The sequence below is a fragment of the Harmonia axyridis genome, chromosome 3 (genome assembly GCF_914767665.1).
Source record: "Harmonia axyridis chromosome 3, icHarAxyr1.1, whole genome shotgun sequence".
Lineage (NCBI taxonomy): Eukaryota > Metazoa > Arthropoda > Insecta > Coleoptera > Coccinellidae > Harmonia > Harmonia axyridis.
This window is the reverse complement of record NC_059503.1, coordinates 30,630,587-30,649,269: the sequence shown is the minus strand read 5'-3', so window position 1 is coordinate 30,649,269 and position 18,683 is coordinate 30,630,587. Positions and strand designations below refer to the sequence as shown.

Sequence of the window (18,683 nt, the reverse complement as noted above, 5' to 3'; positions counted from 1 at the left end):
TAAAACTAACGAATCTATGTCTTTGGTTTCAAATTTATATTACGATATATGTAAATTAATATCAGACAGAATTGACAACGCAGATTGTCTCTTTGCTTATCATATGGTTCTTGAATAGGTCTTAATCAATTTTTACTTAAAAAATTCCTCTTTGCTGAATCTGTACTGACTGAAACTTTGAACCTTACCTATTCCGATTGCTATGTTAACATTTAGAAATAACTACTAAAAATTATTTCATTAGATGTAGTAGATAAGTTATATCAAATCATTGTCAGAATTTTGAAAATTGAATATCAAAAACTGGAAAAACAATCATTTGATATTATCTCAGGCCAGGTAAAATATATTCTGTTTATTAATTTGTTAACGTTCTATTTCCTAAGAATTAGCACACATACATTTTTCAATAAAACTGCTGATTTCAGTTACTGTGTCCAACGAAGATCAATTCATTTATTGTTCTTTAAAGCAAACATTGTCTATAACATGAAAGGGGTTATTTCCTGTTTCCATTACTATGACGGATTCATTCTAGAATCTACATTAGGACATTTAGCATTTATTGAAAACGTTATGTCAGCATAAAGTTCTGCTGATGCAAACATGCAAAAAAGAAAAGGACTATATCGTTAGAGAGTATTTCCTTCCACAAACAATAAAATTCTTATAAGAAAGAAGAGAAGAGTCATCCCCTTCCTGTGCAAATCTTCGTATCTGTTGTCAGCATCATATTCGTGTCTCTGAGTTGTATTTTCAGTAAGCCTCTCCTGAAAATCTTATGCAGAATAAGAATTGTTATGCTGAAAGAAAATGTGATCGCTTGAAAAAAAAAATTTATTAGTAGTTGGTACCTATAGGAAAACTGAAAGCGCGGATGAAGTGGTTGAGCGCTTTACTTTTGCTCTGACAATAGGCTTTGAAGTTTTCGAGCTCTCGTTGCCTGGACACATCGCTCCATAATTCCTTCACAATGTTGTATTGGAAAATACAATACAATACAATTGGAAAATACATATATTGGAAATGGTCTCAAACGATAGGATTTTGAGTTCAGATTCAAATTCGAGATAGTTCTTCTGTTCGGCCCTTTATGTTTGTCGATATAAGATCACAAGCATATCGAAAAGAAAAACTCAATATTTCAGTGCCAACCGACCTGACCGAGTTGACATTTTACTTTTAGATCTCGAGCGTATATGCAAACACTCTTATTGATCGCGTCACCAGAAGCATAAAATTCAAGCAGAATGACGAAAAAAAAACCTTCTTTCTCGAACAACAGATCCGACTAAGCTAAAATTCAGTTTTTATTTAACTTATTATGTAAAATAGCTCCGAAAATGTGTCCGTGAAGTTAGCGCCCATTTTTTTTTTGCGTTCGTTAGTAACTATTTGTAACACAAAAATTTCGGTTTGTACCTCGAGGATACTGGTAGAAAAATAGTGCATTCCGCTGGGTGCCAACTTCACGAATTTTTTCGATTCTTCTCGAAAAATAAAATTCGGTTTAAAAGTCCATCGTTACTCGTTAGTAACTGTTTGTAACACAACAATTTCACCTATATATGGAATACCTATGACAAGCTCCATGCAGAATTTTGTGTTGATCGCATCATCAGAAGCATATAGGATATTTAATTCATTTCATCAGTGACAACAGAATCGAATATCGAAAAAAAATAGCACTGACGTGAAGTCAGAAGATTTTTCAGCGCTCGTTAATTTATGCTTCTATTGTACCCTTGGAGACCACATATATACCTATGTGTTATTTGGTCTCCAATGATGCAATTGGCGCATTAATGAATGACCACCCAACACGTCAGTATAATTTACTCCTATTCTTAATTGTTCTTTTTTAACTCTTTTGATAAAGCAATATAATTAGAATCTGATGTTGACACCTTTTATCACGCGACATAATAAATAAAAAATCTAGTGTCCTTTTTTTTGTCCTTGGCTTTGGATATTCTTTCTTGATATTGGATCCCATCATAAAATTTGAAACATCCACTTCGAAGCCATTTCATCAGATGTAGTTTATTAGGGCATATAAGATCAACATACTTCTGTTTAAAATAATTCTCTATCACCCTTTTTTATAGGCATAGCTACCGATTAAATATGATAAAAATAAATTACTTCGAAGTCTGCTAGAAATTTTTAATATTTAAAATAATCGACACTGAAGCCCTCTCTTCAACATTTCCAAAAGCGTGCACGCACATTCGACTATTCGAGTGGGGTGAGGGCTCCTTCTCTAGGACGCCGAGGGGTGGGGAGAAGCGTCCCGGTGCTTGCCATTCAAATATTTTTCGTTCTCCTCAACGGTCATTGGTCCTACGACGGCAAACGCACTGACGGGGCCTACGCACGTGCGTTCACGCATAAAACATGGCCGATCTTTGGGACTATTGAGCGGCTACCTGCGTTAGAGGTTGGAGGCAAACCGGGTGGCTTCTTGGTACCTGGGGTTCCGCAGGGTTGCGTCATTGGAACTCTACCATCATTTGTGGTTTTGAAAACTCATTGTGGCAGATCATAGAGTAATAAACAAATATAGAGGGAGTATACGCAATTTTTACATGTCTCCAACGTGGTTAAATAACGTTGTCGGATTGTGATTTATTCCACAAATTCACAATTTTTCTATATCATTATGAATGTATATTATATTGAATGATATATATTTATTTGAGTGATTCTCGATTCAATATGCAAATTTGAATATTTGAAATCAGATATTCGTCTCAATTGACGAATTTATAATGAGCAGAATATTTATTATTTTCTGTATCTACCAGGGCCGTAGCTAGAAATGAATTTAAGGTAGGGCAATGAAGGTTACAGGTAGGGCAGAAGTAAAAAATTGTACTCGATGTGATCTGATGAATCAATTTTCATCGTACCTACTTTTGAGTGTATGGTAGTATGTATATATAAAAATATTTATTTCTTCAGTTTATATTATTTCTTTCAACATGTTGTGATTAATATAATGATGATAAAAAACTTCCTCAAAACAGCTGAATCCTTCGATTTGTCATATTATTAAATATGCGAAGGACTTCATTCAGATCAACAGACTGAGTCCTTCTCTTTTCAAAGGCCAGAAATACCATGCCTGCCATTCTTTCGTGACTCATTGACAGCCTCTGAGGTCTATTGATTGCAGTTAAGGTTGAAAAAGTAGATTCACAAACAGCAGTGCTACATCCTATGGTCGCCACAGATGCAAAGAGTTCATATGTATCTTTGAAAGCCTCTCGCTGTCTGTACAAAACTTGCACTATGTCTTCTGTTTTATCCTCACGACGACTCAAATAAGCTTTAACCACTGTAGCCTCTTCATTTGATGGAATTGTTATACCTGAAAAGTTAATTTAAATTGTGAATTGAATATGAATAAACAAGCGTAATATTTTAGAAGCAGCAACATCATTTTGTTAATTGCCTTACACTCACCTAAATTTTTCAAAGGTTCCATTTTGTTCACATCCAACTCATCGAGACTCGCTACAGAATTTAACAGATCATCGTTGTCTGAAAACCTTCTCTGTAATTCAGCAACTAGTATGTCCAATGTTTCGAAATACTCAGATTTAAATGGTTGATCTTCTTCATTTTGTTTCGTTGAGGAACAGGAAGAGTCAAACATCAAGTAGTCATCCATGCGATTAGATCTTCTGACTTGCCTTTTTTGGGTGTGAGTCCTATTTTCAGAATCAATGCTTGTCATAGATTTAGCTTCTTCCAAAATTTGATGATACATTTCATCTGTTCTCAATTTTGTGATTTCATTTTGGACGCAATTTATGATTATTAGGGCGTCTTTCAATCCTGCGCTTCGGGCTTGTAAACTTGCATCTGCAGGCTGAAGCATGGATAGTATTTTTTTGGCCACAACCATAGCCATTCGGAATTCCAAATTAAGCATAATTTTTTTGATGCCGACACTCTTGGCAACGTCGTCACCATTGAATCTGTCATTTTTCATTTTATCTAAAGTTAGCAAAATCTCTGAATAATTATCGTTTACAACTTTTGTAACCGCCAAGTGTCCTGACCAACGTTGTTCGAGTAATCTGCCAATTATTTTTCCACCATACATTGCAGCTATTTTTCCATGATGAAAGAACTCATGTAACATGATGCATTGATCAAAAAATAAACGGATGAAAGTCATTTCAGAGATAGTCCTGATAACTATTAAATGTAAGCGGTGGTTATAACAGTGGACATAAGGAATTTTTCGGCCCAATTGATTCTCTATTCTAGTCGCAACTCCTGAAACTTTTCCGCTCATAACACTTGCTCCATCATAGCATTGGCTTAGCATACGGGAGAGATCAATGCCATTTTTCGTAAGAGTGTTTAAAGTTAATTCGGTAAATGTTGCTGCATCAAGATGTTCAGTTGTTGTAACTGTCAGCAACGACTCATTGACGATTCCATCCTTAACGTAACGTATTGCTATAGCAATATTTTCACGATTATTCTTATCCCTCGTTCCATCTTCCATTAGAGTGAACCAATTCACGTCAGATTCCTTGATATCTTTGACAATGGAGTTCTGTACTACTTGAACCATTGCTTGAATTATTTGGTTTTGAATTTCCGGTGAATGATATGTCGCATTTTGTGGTATATGGCTGAAAGCCTCCTTCAAATTCGGATCTTTCATGCACGTGTATTCAAATAAATTCTGAAATAATCCTTGTTCTTTTTTTTCCTCCAAAACATAATTTCCTCGCAAAGCTAACTCGTTGACAACTAAAAATTGTATAACTTCAACAATTGATTTCATGTAATACCGGTTTTTTTCTAAAACTTCATGATTTATCAAAGTTTCGACACTGCTACCTGTAGATATTCTGCGTAGTTTGTCTTGCCACATCGCCATGGCTTGTGTATGAGGAATTGATTTCTCATGTTTTGGAAACCCAGTTCTTGTATCACTGGCATTTTTCCAGTTTCTGAATCCTGTGGAAGTATAAGAACTTTGTTTGCTTCCATGGGGTAAAAATTGTTGACAAGGATAGCAAAAAGCAGCATCTCTCTCGACCGAATACTGCAACCATTTATATCGCTTAAACCAATCCGCAACAAAGGCCCTATTATTTTCTTTGGGATATATATTTAAAATAATTTGTTTTATCGGTTCTCCGATTCGTGCAATATCCGAAGGAATACCATAGTTAATTCTATTTCTACCAACCTGTTTTGCCAAACTAGTTTCCATAGAACTAGGAGTGGGTTTTGAGCAATGGGGTTCATCGTGATGAATTCCCTCTTCAACTCTTCGTTTTTTGGTAAAGAAAGTCCTTATATCCATCGCTAAATGAGTCAATCAACACTTCACTTCACTTCAATAAACAAACAATTATTTCGCTAAACTCTATTTTGGGTTATATGGGGATCCCCCTACCAAGGGGCGTATATTCCAGTACAGGTCCCATACATACTTCAAATGCCATCTATGTGCGGAATCAAGAAAATAAGCACATGAGGTGCTTCTGAAAATACAGCGTGCTGTATATATACAATGACCACGGTGCACTCTATTGATGTAGTTCGCAATCTCTAACAACTCGTGATTAATTCAGAATTGATTTGCGAGTGATAATTTTTTCCTCACGTCACATAATGAAATTTCCTTTGAATATTATTTAAATTGTTACTATTTTTTAAGGTAGGGCATTGAAAATTAAAGGTAGGGCATTGCCCCATAATGCCCCCCCCTGGCTACGGCCCTGGTATCTACCTGCTGAAATTCTTGCCAATCTTTGGCAACTTTTGCTATCCTAGTGTCATCGGTTGTTTCTCGTTGATTGACACGCTTGAAGTTTGTTTTCTGAATTTCTGATATATTTAGGTATTCATTTCAATGTATTTTGAGTTAATATGAAACGTTGATACACTATGGGACATAAGAAGTGAGTTTTTCGTGGAGAAACTCGCGAATTGAGTGAAATATCGTATCACTGATATGTTTTCATTTCCGCACGCTTCATGTCAAATATGATAATTCATGTTGGAGACAAAACTTGCTTATACTGTAAATGATATATGCCCCCTCTATCTATGTTTATTACTCTGAGGGGAAGATAAATTCATTTTGGTTGAATAATAATAACCAATTATTTGATTTTAAATCTAGTTGTTTCTCTCTCTCTTCTCTAGTTGTTTTTCTCAACTCAACGTCATTGTTCGATGAATCGTTGTTTTAGCATAAAAAAAATAGCTGAGCTAGGTGTGCTAGGATTCACTGAAAATAATAGTTCAACAATGTTCTCAAAATCACATTTGGCGACAAAATCATTAATGATTTTCAAATTTGTTAGTGGCGGTTTCATACCATATGTTACCGTAGCCCCCTAAAACGAAGCACTTTCAAAAAGTAATATGTCCTTTACATTTTCAATTCTATTTACCGATTCGATCCCTAAATTTACTGATTTCAAGCAGCAGTTTCTATACCTGTTTTTACAAGCACGCTGTAAAGGTCTACTGGTAAAGAATAGCAGCAACCAGAAGAGGCTGGTTATTTCTGTTTTCTATCCCGAATCTCCTAGAAACCTATACGTTTTAAACTATCTAAAGGATATTATCTCAAAATTTAGCTTTTTGGATGTATGACATTTTCAATAATTCAAATGTGAATAACACAATCCCTAGATTGTAGATGCTAGTATAGATTGCTAGGACAATATTTCATTAATTAAACGATAATATAATTATTATTCAAAAAATTTCTAGCTTTGTTGGAAAACCGGCGTGAACTTGGCAGCCACTTTTCAGCAGCCGTTTTTATTCCAGCAGCCAAACGACCAGTGGCGTCGGTAGAATTTAAAACTAACGAATCGATCTGGTTTTGGGGTGGAACGCAAGAATTTCCTTTTTGAGTTCACTAGAACGACTTTAGTCAAGTTGTTATGACATTTCAATGCACAAAATAATATTATAGATGAACTTGAATCATGCTGATCAATGAAACGACGAGGTACCTATATAAAAGTATTTTCACGAATGAAACCTTGAAAAATGTTTAGCCAAGTTGATATTTGGAATACTTACTCTTCAATAGAAACAGAATAACATATCCGAAGCACATTGATTTGCAGGCCGTCTAAGGGGTAGTTTACACTTGTGAATTTTTCGAAATTTTTGAGGATGACCCTGTCAAAAATGTTTAGCCAAGTTGATATTTGGTATTATTATTCTTAAATAGCTACAGAATAACATATCCGGAGGATATTGATTTGCAGGCCGTCTAAGGGATAGTTTACACTTGTGAATTTTTCGAAATTTCTGAGAATGACCCTGTCAAAAATGTTTAGCCAAGTTGATATTTGGTATTATTACTCTTAAATAGCTAAACATTTTTGACAGGGTCATTCTCAAAAATTTCGAAAAATTCACAAGGGTAAACTACCCCTTAGACGGCCTGCAAATCAATATCCTTCGGATATGTTATTCTGTAGCTATTTAAGAGTAATAAGGTATTATTACTCTTAAATGTTTAGCCAAGTTAATATTTGGTAAAATATTAACTTGGCTAAACATTTCTGACTGGGTCATTCTCGAAAATTTCGAAAAATTCACAAGTGTAAACTACCCCTTAGACGGCCAGCAAATCAATGTGCTTCGGATATGTTATTCTGTTTCTATTGAAGAGTAAGTATTCCAAATATCAACTTGGCTAAACATTTTTCAAGGTTTCATTCGTGAAAATACTTTTATATAGGTACCTCGTCGTTTCATTGATCAGCATAATTCAAGTTCATCTATAATATTATTTTGTGCATTGAAATGTCATCAAAACTTGACTAAAGTCGTCCAAGTGAACTCAAAAAGCAAATTCTTGCGTTGCACCCCAAAAACAGATCGATTCGTTAGTTTTAAATTCTACCGACGCCACTGGTCGTTTGGCTGCTAGAATGAATTCGGCTGCTGAAAAGTGGCTGCCAAGTTCACGCCGGTTGTTGGAAATGGGTTAGTCAATGGTATGGCAAATTTTGTTCTCACTAAAACCTATGTAAATAATAACATATATTAGAATTATTTTCTATACCTTTGTTGGAAGTGCAAGTTAATCAAATAATGAACTGCAAACTATCCCACTGTATGACAATATTGATGTATGTATTGTGGCAGATACAGGCAACCGTTAAAATAGTATGGCATTTTCTCTCAAACTGAAACATTTAAATAACAAATAAAAATCGTAGGTTTGTGAAAAAAACATTATTTTATATTTTCAAAAATTAAAAGTGTATAACGAGACCGCTAGATGTCCGCCAAAACAGTATTTTTCGATCGACCGATAATAAAGCATTATTAGGCTATTATAACGAGCATTCATTGCGACTAAAGCGGCTTAATTTTTTTTATTTGAGAAATCATTTTAATTGCCTCTGAAATCGGATTTTTGCAAAGTTTCGCTGTCGATAAAAAGTATGGAGTAGATAAATTCGAAGAATTTCAATTTGAATAATGAAGAATTAGCTGCATTCTTATTGGCAACAAAATATCGAATATCCTAACCGTTTTATTTTTAGATGCACTGAAAAAAGCGAAATCCTGGAATTTCCGGTATAATGAATTCCTGTAACTATAGTGAGTGAACTTCTTGACACGAATAGAGGTATCTGAAATCGGGGGTGAATTTTCCATATATTTATTATAATAAATATATGGAAATATATTACAGTTATTATATGGAATTATACACTGCGTCCATGAAATATGGAACAAATTAATTTTTAGCTAAACAGACCATTTGAAAAAATAATCCTGAAACACGTCAATTTTTTATTTTAATTTACCGTATTTTAAATTAACAATATTATCAAAAATTATCATTTCACAAAAAACTAGACGACTATGTTTTTTTAAATTGATAAGAATAATTTTTTTATTTTTCTGTCTGCTAGACCACAAGTGCCAAACATGTTTGAAAACAGCTCATTTTTAGTAATCTAAAAATGTAACAAACTACAGGGTGTTACATTCAAACCGATTGCCGCTAGACAATAAGTATTTTTGATAATATTGTTAATTTAACTATTGAAGAATGTTACGCGTTACTTTATGAGCACACATAAAACTATTGTATTTTTTCCATCTTGTATCATACCAATTGAAATCAACATGTGATACATTTTTGGGATCAGCTCAGCTAAAATAATAGAATAAATTGAGACAAAATGGGGGTGTTTCATTTAAAAAAAATGACGGTGACGTCATTGCTCGGAAGTAATTCACCCTGTATATTAGATTATTATTTTAAAATATGGTAAATTGAAATAAAAAATCGACGTGTTTCAGGATTAGTGTTGGGACATGCTGTACTTCATTGTTTCATGCTGTACATGTTATATTTTTTTGTAGTGTGTTATTGTCACTATGACGCTAGATTTAGTTAGAACGAAGTTGTCATGGCCCCCCCTGAGATTTTTATTGCCTCATTTTTCAGCACAACACCCTCAATATTACTTTCTCAATCCAAAGGGCATGGAAAAAAGGAAAGTAATGGATTCTCAACAATTTTCCGGTTTTCAATGACAATCATGGACGCCTTATCGTTTTTCAATAATTTTCATTTTGCCCCCCCCTGAGAAAAATTTCTGCGGGCGCCCATGATTTTAGATACTGTATTCATTAGGATTAAGCGGTACCCGGCGTTGCTTGAAAAATGTTTTCATCATGAGATCTTCAAACTATAAACTTCAAGCTTCAAAAAATTTTTTTTTCAAATTAAGATACGACCAATGTTATCGAAAATACAGCCATTTGAAAAACCGCTAAATATTTCGAATTTTATTTTGATCCTTTGATTTATTCCCCTAGTGTATATCTATTATATGCCTTGCGACGTGTGCATACCAAGCTCAAGTAATATCAAGTAGCTTGATATCAAGTCAAGCAATAAATACCTAAGATCAAGCCAAGCTCAAGTATGTAATTTGTGAGGAGCTCGATTTTCAAGTCAAGTAGTTGGTTGAAATGTCAAGCTGCTTGGCTTGATGAATCCCTACTGCCATCGCTTATATAGGGCGAATTTCCTGTAGAAATCGCCGAGTTCCTGTTGTATAGGATAAAAGCACTGGTTAGCCGACCGGCACTGGTTCTCGACCATTCTACCCTTCCAAGATAGTTTGCATAGTAGTGGTATAGGTCAAAGTTTTTGCGCTAAATATTAGTTTATAATCGTCTATCATAGAAAAGGGTTCTTTCTCGTCCTGTCTTAGAAAAGTGCTTCGTGATATATGACCAGAAAATAGTAATTATTTCTTATTTTAAATGAATTATGTGTGTATATTACGTTCCATATCAACTATAAGATATATTTTTGAGTGTATTTCAATCAAGAAGCAAATAAATGTATATTTTTTTGTTAATTATTCGGCGGTCGCGAACTGGTATTGGAAAATTTGTATCTTTTATTTCTCGACCAAAGTGGTCGAGAACCAATATGTTACTTCAATAATTGTTAATTTCAACCGATATATTCCTGTTGGATCATTTTCGTTTTTTTCGATAACCTGATTCATTTATATATCTACTTTCTGCATATTAGTTTGCGACCACCGAATTCCGAATTAACGTTGAAACACTTATTTCTACCCTTTATTTATTCGCGGACCGCGGTCGAGAATCAATTTGATTGTACTTAATTCTCGACCACTGGTTGTCTGTGTTTTATATTTTATTTACTCATTAGTTTTTAAATAGATATTAAGTGCAAAATAACCAAATAATGTTGTATGAGTTGCTATTTTGAAATATTTATAGAAAGTGGAAACTTTTGCAAAATATTTTTTTTTTACGTTCCGAGTGTTTCTTACTTTTATTTATTTATTTTTATTTATTTAATACATTAATTCTACAAATCATCATTACATTGATGTTCCCATAGAATGAATATGTTTCATTTTTAAAAATTAGTACAATGCAAAAGTAAAAAACCCACATTATGAATATGTCATTTTATAACATTTGAGTGATCTTATAAATAATTTTAATGAATTTTTCTTCTTTACTTCTTCTGGTAAGTTGTTATATTCCATTACAGCCTGGTAGATCGGTGAATTTTTGGCTCTATTTGTTCTTATATTATCTAAATGGTAATTGTTTATTTGTCTTGTCTGGTAATTATGTACGTCTAATCTTTTTTTGAGTTCTGTGTTGAATTTAAGCAGGCCATGCTCCATCTTGTATATCAGTTTACACTGCTCAACGACCTTTGTGACCTTCATGTTGGGTATCTTTAGTGTGTCATATAACTCAGTTGTTGGAGTATCATATGGTAGATTATATATTGCCTTCAAAGCTCGATTTTGCAATCTTTGTACCCTCTGTAAATTGCTGACTGATGTATTCGACCACACACTAATCAAGTACGCCAGCACAGAATGAATATTCGAGTAATATAATGTTTTTTTTGCTTGCTTACTAAGATAGGGACTAACTGTTCTCAATGCTCCAATAAGAGGTGTAAGTTTACGTGACAAATATTCTATATGTTCGGTCCATTCCAGTTTTGTATCGATATTCAATCCGAGGTAGGTGTGCAAATTTTTTTGATTGATTTTGATTCCATTTATTTTGATGTTTAGCGGCTTTGAGGGTTTATTTTTTTGTTTGAAAAGGAGAGCAACCGTTTTTTCCACATTCAAGATAAGTCTGTTTTCAGTCAGCCATTTCTGAAACTTTCTAAGGTCAACTTCAACTCGCTGCTGTAAAGTGTCTAAATCCCTACCCTCGTAGAACAACGCTGTGTCGTCAGCAAACATATAGTACAGAGCCTCCAATCCCGCAGTCTCGAGATCCTCTACGAACAGAAGATACAACAATGGACCAATCACTGATCCCTGCGGTACTCCCTTCAATACCCTTTCCTCTGAGCTTCTTGTCGTTTCTATTACTGTGTGATGTCTTCTGTTCCCTAGAAAGGTTTCTATAAGGGTATGGGCTTTATTGTTTATTCCCATCTTTTTCAGTTTCCCCAACAGTAAATCGTGATCAACCATGTCAAAGGCCTTTCTCAAATCTATAAACACTACTATCACATAATTTCTCGCATCTATACCTGTACTTATTCTTTGTACTAGATCTGTTGTGGCACCAAGGGTTGAGCTATTACTCTGAAAGCCATATTGATAGTTGGAAAAATTGAAGTATGAGCAGATTCTGTTTTTAATTACTGTCTCTAGTAGTTTAGAAAATACTGATGTAAGTGCTATAGGTCGATAATTGTTGGGATCAGTTTTATCTCCTTTTTTATATATTGGGATAATTTTGCTTTCTAGGCATTGTGTCGGTATTATCCCTGATTTAAGTGCATTGTTTATATAATATAACAGGTGTTCATTCATAACTGGATATAAAAGAATTAACTCATTAGCTGTAATTTGGTCATTTCCTGGAGATGCATTTTTCTTGAGATTTTGTAGTATCTTCTTCAATTCACTTTCTGAGCATTTTTTCAAATATATGGACCTATCAACGCAGTTCAACTCAGTCTCACCACTTTTTATTGGACTCCATTTAATGTCCGATTCAACATGTATGAATAATTTGTTCAATCTATCACAAATTTCATTTGGTTCTTTATATTCTCTTCCATTTATTTTTAGTTTTTGGATGATATTTCGATTTATATTTCTTGTGTTTATTAATTCCTTGATTGTATTCCAAAGTTTTTTTGTACTTGAGCTTGCACTCATAAATTTTTTACAAAAATATTTCTGTTTAGATTTCCTGATGACTTTGAATACAGCTCTCTTAAGTTCGAGGAATTTTTCCTTATTCTTCGTGTTTGTCGGTTGTTTTTTGAATTTTTTATAGGCTCTATCTCTTTTTTCAACTACCTTTGCAATACTTCTATTATACCATTTGTTATTTTCAATATTTTTGAACTTTTTGATGATCGTTGCCTCTGATTTTGCTTGTTTGATTATATTAATAAAAGTTTCTCCATTAAATTCCGTGTCCATTTTTGAAGTTTCCAATTTTTCTTTTACAATATTCACGAATTTCGATTTATCCAAGATTTTTGTAGTAATAGATTCTTTATGGTTGGAGGATTTCTTTTTCGTTTGCAGATTTACAACAATTTTTTTGTGATCAGATATCGGAGTGTCATACAGTTTACATGATGCAGTTAATTTTTGGGGTATTATTATATGATCAATATTTGTTTTCGAATCGTTTTGTACTCTTGTATATTGTTTGGTATTTAAAAATTTATAAGTATTAGATAGAACAGTTTCTTTATAATTGGTTGTCGTATTATTATGGCTCTTGATATCCAAGTTGATATCTCCTATTATGATGTTGTTTCTTCTACTCAATAGTTTTTCAAGTATGGGAAAAAAACATTCCGTCTGATTTTTTTGGGATCTGTATACTGAATATAGATTCAATTTATATCGATGTATTTTTATACCAACAATGTTTACAAAATTTTCATGATAACTATATATAGCGTCATGTTTAATATCATCTCGTATGAATATGGCTGTACCTCCACCCCTAGTTTTCCTACTTGATTACCTCATCTGAAACCCATCTGAGTGATAGGTAGTGATGTCGATGGTACGGTACGAAAGTAAGTACTAATCACTCATCAAGTTTTTTATAAAATTTTTAAGTGGAGCGGCCACTATTATTAGTGGTCGAAAACAAACAAAAATGGTCGAGAACTCTGCGGCGTGGTCGAGAACCGAAAGTTATTGAGATTTTCTATGTTTTCACATTTCAAAGGTTTAAAATTATATGACAAATCATTTAAAACTCGCCAAAGAATCGATGAAAACCAACACCATTAAAATTTGATAACTTTATGTGTGAAAAAATCGTGCTCGAAATTGATGTTTCTGTTAACTGGTCGAGAACCAGTGCATTTACCTGGTAAATCTTTTGAGTGTGTTTATTGTTGAGACGAATAATTTTTAACGCTGCAAATCAACTTCCCCATCATGTAGTTGCAAATAACGACTTCATTGTCAAAGAAAAGACACCTTGCTATACAGTGTTGAAAAATACGATGCACGATGCAGTACGTGGCGCTCGGTTCGGGGGCGCTGAAGAATCGATCCATTTTTTTTTAAACGCTATAGAGCCCTCCGGCACCTGGGATAACTGCATCCCGCCCCTGGGAAAAAATCGACTCTGATCTTGCTAGAGGGAGGTTTGTGTTTTTTTTTTTAAAAAAAAATTTTTTCCTATCCGATTCATTGATTTACCACCACGTGCCTCGCGCCTTGTAGGCCGGACCGACGAATCGGAGGTCGCGCAGAAATTTGCCCAAGACCCATCATCTCCGGTCGGACGCAGACGCAGCGTCAGCGGACGTTCTCCTGTTTATATTTAGACCGTTGCCAATGGATTCTTGGGTCCCAGACCCAGGAATTACCTGGATTCCTGGAAGCAACAATCGGACCTTGTTTTTTTTTTTGCAAAAGCATCAGGCTAGGGATAGGAGGAAGGGGTGGTCGATAAAGCTACGAAGAAAAAAATGGGGCTGTAACGTATATGTCACCGGAATTGTTCTGAATGCTATTTCTGACATTTCGCCTCTACTATTAAAGTCAGTAATTTCGGTATGTGAATTTATGGGTAGAAATAAACATTGTGTCCGTAAAGTATGGAACAAATTCTTTTTTAGCTAAACAGACCGTTTCAAGACATAATCCTGAAACACGTCGATTTTTGATTTTCTCTATTTCAGTATCGTAATGAGTTCATTACAGTTCTAAAAACAGTGCTGTAATGAACTCATTACAGCATCGTTTTCAGTTATATTTTTCGTTTTGTGGTTGTCTATACTGTCTTCCAATCCTATCAAATTTCAACAAACGTCAATAATTGTCAATATAATATAATTTGGATATAGTGAAATGATTTGCAACATTATTCGCAATTTCTCTTGATTCTGGTGGTGCTGAATTGATTTCGACATAAATCACTAATTTAATGCGTAATTGTAAATTATTTCAGAATTCGAAACGTAAGATTCATATCCAAATTCCGTAATCTGTCAATTTTCGCAACATTCATACCAACTGCCAAGATAAAATACAAAAGTCACTAGGATATATAATCTGAATTTTTCATTGAATTTTGACAATATTTCACAAAACTTGACTGAAATATCGTCTAATACTTGTTGCAGAAGCCAATTCCAACACTCAACAATTTTACATTCGTGTTGGAATAGAATCTCATTCTGCAACTTGTTTTAGAATATACTATTAATTTGCTTTGCACAGTTTATATTTTAAACTTAACTCTACAGTATTATAGAATGTATTTATGTAATTTTCTGAATAAACTCTCTTATTATTATTATTTACCGTATTTTAAAATAATAATCTAATATACAGGGTGAATTTCTTTCGAGTAATGACGTCACCGTCATTTTTTTTAAATTGTCTCAATTTTCGGATTACTCTAGTTGAGCTGATTTAAAAAATGTATCACATGTTGATTCCAATTGGTACAGGGTGGACAAAAATACAATAGTTTTGTGTGTGCTCATAAAGTAACGCGTAACATTTTTTATTAGTTAAATTAACAATATTATCAAAAATACTTATTGTCTAGCGGCAATTGGTTTGAATGTTACACCCTGTAGTTTGTTACACTTTAGATTACTTAATAAAAATGAGCTGTTTACAAACATGTTTGGTAATTGTGGTCCAGCAGACAGAATATGAAAGAAATTAATTCTTATCAATTTGAAAAAAAAATATGTCCTCCAGTTTTTTGTGAAATGTCATTATTTGTTTATTGCCGCTAGACTACACTTATTTTTGATAATATTGTTAACTTAACTAATACAGAATGTTACGCGATACTTTACCAATACAACCAATTGAAATCAACATGTGATACATTTTTGGAATCAACTCAGCTAGAGTAATTGTAAAATTGCGACAAAATGGGGGTGTTCAATTTAAAAAAAATGACGGTGATGTCGTTACTTGAAAGTAATTCACCCTGTATATTAGATTATTAATTTAAAATACGGCAAATTAAAATAAAAAAATCGACGTGTTACAGGATTATTTCTTAAAATGGTGTGTTTAGCTAAAAATGAATTTGTTCCATACTTAACGGACACAGTGTATAAATAGGTCATTCTACGCAAACTATAGCTTTGAGTTGTATGATGATAAAATTTAGATAAATTGTATTCATTGTCCTGATGCGAAATAATAACAGGATCAGACAAGTTTTTTTTAGTTTAGTGAGATTTTTCGAGAATTTAAAAAAATAGATACAATAGGATTTCAGAGTTCTGACGCCATTGTCTTCTTTTAAAACTTTGTTCCCTTTTACTCAGTTCGTTAATAGGTCATATGATTTTGTGTTCCTTTTTCTCCAAATATTGATTGCGTTCGTTTTGTCTTAGTTTTTCTCTTCCATCTGAATCCGCCTTCAAACTCTCATACTTTTTTTTTCAGCTTGTCGAACAATTGTACACAAATTGAATTAACGATTAATACAATAATGTAGCGAAAATATAAATATATAAATCTTGTGTATTATTTCTATATAAATGTACAAAATTTGCATAATTCTAATAGCAAATTATTAGTTATAACGGCATGAAATTGCAAATAATTCCTGTGCACTTTTCATTAACAATTATAGGGATCATTCACAAGATACTAACTTGTGCTCTGTTTTCATTTAATAAAATATTCTCATTTTGTTTACTTTTTCTACATGTGTTCAGATTGAAAAGGTATACAATTATTGAGCACTTTTTCTTTTTAATTGTTATGAGAATATCAAGAATTTTAGAATTTTTTTGATAGCTATAATTGTATACATACCTCTGGTTTTGGCAACCCAAACTTTAATTGCTCTGCTAGCTGGATAAGTCGATTCAAAGTAAGACATAACATTGTGTCGGGCAAAATTGTCGGTGAATCCTCGTCCGTTGATCAGAGTTCCACATATAATTGGCTGACGACTGTATGGCCAAATCTGCGAAGACAGTTCTCTAATGAAGAGATTTTTAATGCAGATGAAACAGGCTTTTTCTATAAATTATTGCCAGACAGAACTTTAAAATTTAAAGGAGAAAATTGTTGTGGAGGAAAGTTATCCAAAGAGAGATTAACCGTCATGGTAGCAGCAAATCTTAGCGGCACAGTGAAAAAAAAATTATTTGTTATTGGCCGATCTCAAAAACCAAGATGTTTCAGTAGTGTTAAGTCGCTTCCAGTTGATTATGCAAACAACCGTAAAGCGTGGATGACGTCTGAACTTTTCGAGAGATGGCTTCGAGATTGGGATCGCAACCTAGTGAAGAAGAAGAAAAAGATTCTATTGCTGGTTGATAATTGCCCGGCGCATCCTAATGTTACAGATTTGAAATCTATAACACTTGCTTTCCTACCACCCAACACAACATCAGTCTTGCAGCCAATGGATCGAGGAATAATAAGGTCTCTTAAATGCAATTTCAGAAAAAATTTTGTGCTTAAAATGATTAATGGCCTTGATTGTAATCAAAACAGTCCTATGAAAATAACAATTCTTGATGCAATTGTTATGATTGATGATGCCTGGAATAAGATCTCACAAAGTACGATTTACAACTGTTTCAAACATGCAGGACTCATTGAAACCTATGACGATTTACCAGTCCGAGAAATAGAAGAAAACGAATTTGATGATGAAGATGATTTACCCTTATCTTTGTGGGTACGAAATCTAAATTCAGATTTGTTACCAGCACCGGAAGTATGGAAGGATTATGTTGACATTGACAGCAGCCTTATGACATACGAAGAACCCACAGATGAAAATATTGTCAAAAATATAACAGAAAATGAGCAGTATGAAAGTGATGGAGAAGAAGAAATCGAAGAAGATCGAACGCCTACAGCAGAAGAAGCTCTGAAAGCTGCAGACTTACTATCGAAATTTGTTCACAGTCAGATGGAAAGTGATAATTTGAACTGGGCCATGTCTACCTTGCATAATGGTATTAGGAGCTTCTATTATAATTGCAAGAAAAAACAGATGCAAACTAAAATTACAGATTTCTTTAGTAAAAAATAAAAAAAAATTACATATTGTACATATTTAGTATTTTTGTAATAGACGATGTTTTTTTATTATTTTTTTTTATTAAAAGAATCGTACAATTAAGGGCCTTTTTTTCAAACCCCCTAGAAAAAATACCATCTATTTTTCCGGAATTCTTCTTTATATGACGTCCGGTTAATATGACGTCTTTTTAATTTCCCTTCAATGTCATTATAAACGGATTTTACTGTATTTATTTTTTCCTCTACATGTGGTAATTTTTTTTTTGTTCGATCGGATGGGTATGTTTTCATTCATGTACCTCTTGAGAAAATTAAATATCGGAACCATTAGGTATACCATCTACGAACTTGAACGAATTTGAAGTTTCTAGCAAATTTCGTTTGAGAGTTATCGTGTGCCCGGCAGCCGACCGGCTGGATATTTTGACACACAATTTTTCGCCAGTAAGTTGCATCCAATAATCAAAGATCATTATCGGTTCAAAATTCGAAAAAAACACATATTTAGATAATGTGAACGCTGCTCTCCTGGTACGAGAGTGAAACATATAGATCTGCTACTATAAATGCAAACCAATATCGCTCATAGACATTTTTTTTAAT

General features: G+C 33.6%; 2 protein-coding genes across 2 annotated transcripts; one reads left to right on the top strand and one right to left on the bottom strand.

Annotated features, from left to right (window-relative positions):
* Positions 1-2,937: 2,937 nt before the first annotated feature.
* On the bottom strand, positions 2,938-5,754 carry LOC123675145 (zinc finger MYM-type protein 1-like). The gene is made up of 2 exons (XM_045610425.1): positions 3,469-5,754; positions 2,938-3,373 (listed from the first exon to the last, which is right to left on the bottom strand). Exons 1-2 carry the CDS (start codon positions 5,336-5,338, stop codon positions 3,021-3,023), a joined length of 2,223 nt encoding a protein of 740 aa, XP_045466381.1. The 5' UTR covers positions 5,339-5,754; the 3' UTR covers positions 2,938-3,020.
* An 11,120-nt stretch (positions 5,755-16,874) lies between these two features.
* Positions 16,875-18,196, top strand: LOC123675146 (tigger transposable element-derived protein 4-like). Its single transcript, XM_045610426.1, has one exon. The coding sequence runs from the start codon at positions 17,149-17,151 to the stop codon at positions 18,088-18,090; it is 942 nt and encodes a 313-aa protein (XP_045466382.1). The 5' UTR covers positions 16,875-17,148; the 3' UTR covers positions 18,091-18,196.
* The last annotated feature ends 487 nt before the right edge of the window (positions 18,197-18,683 follow it).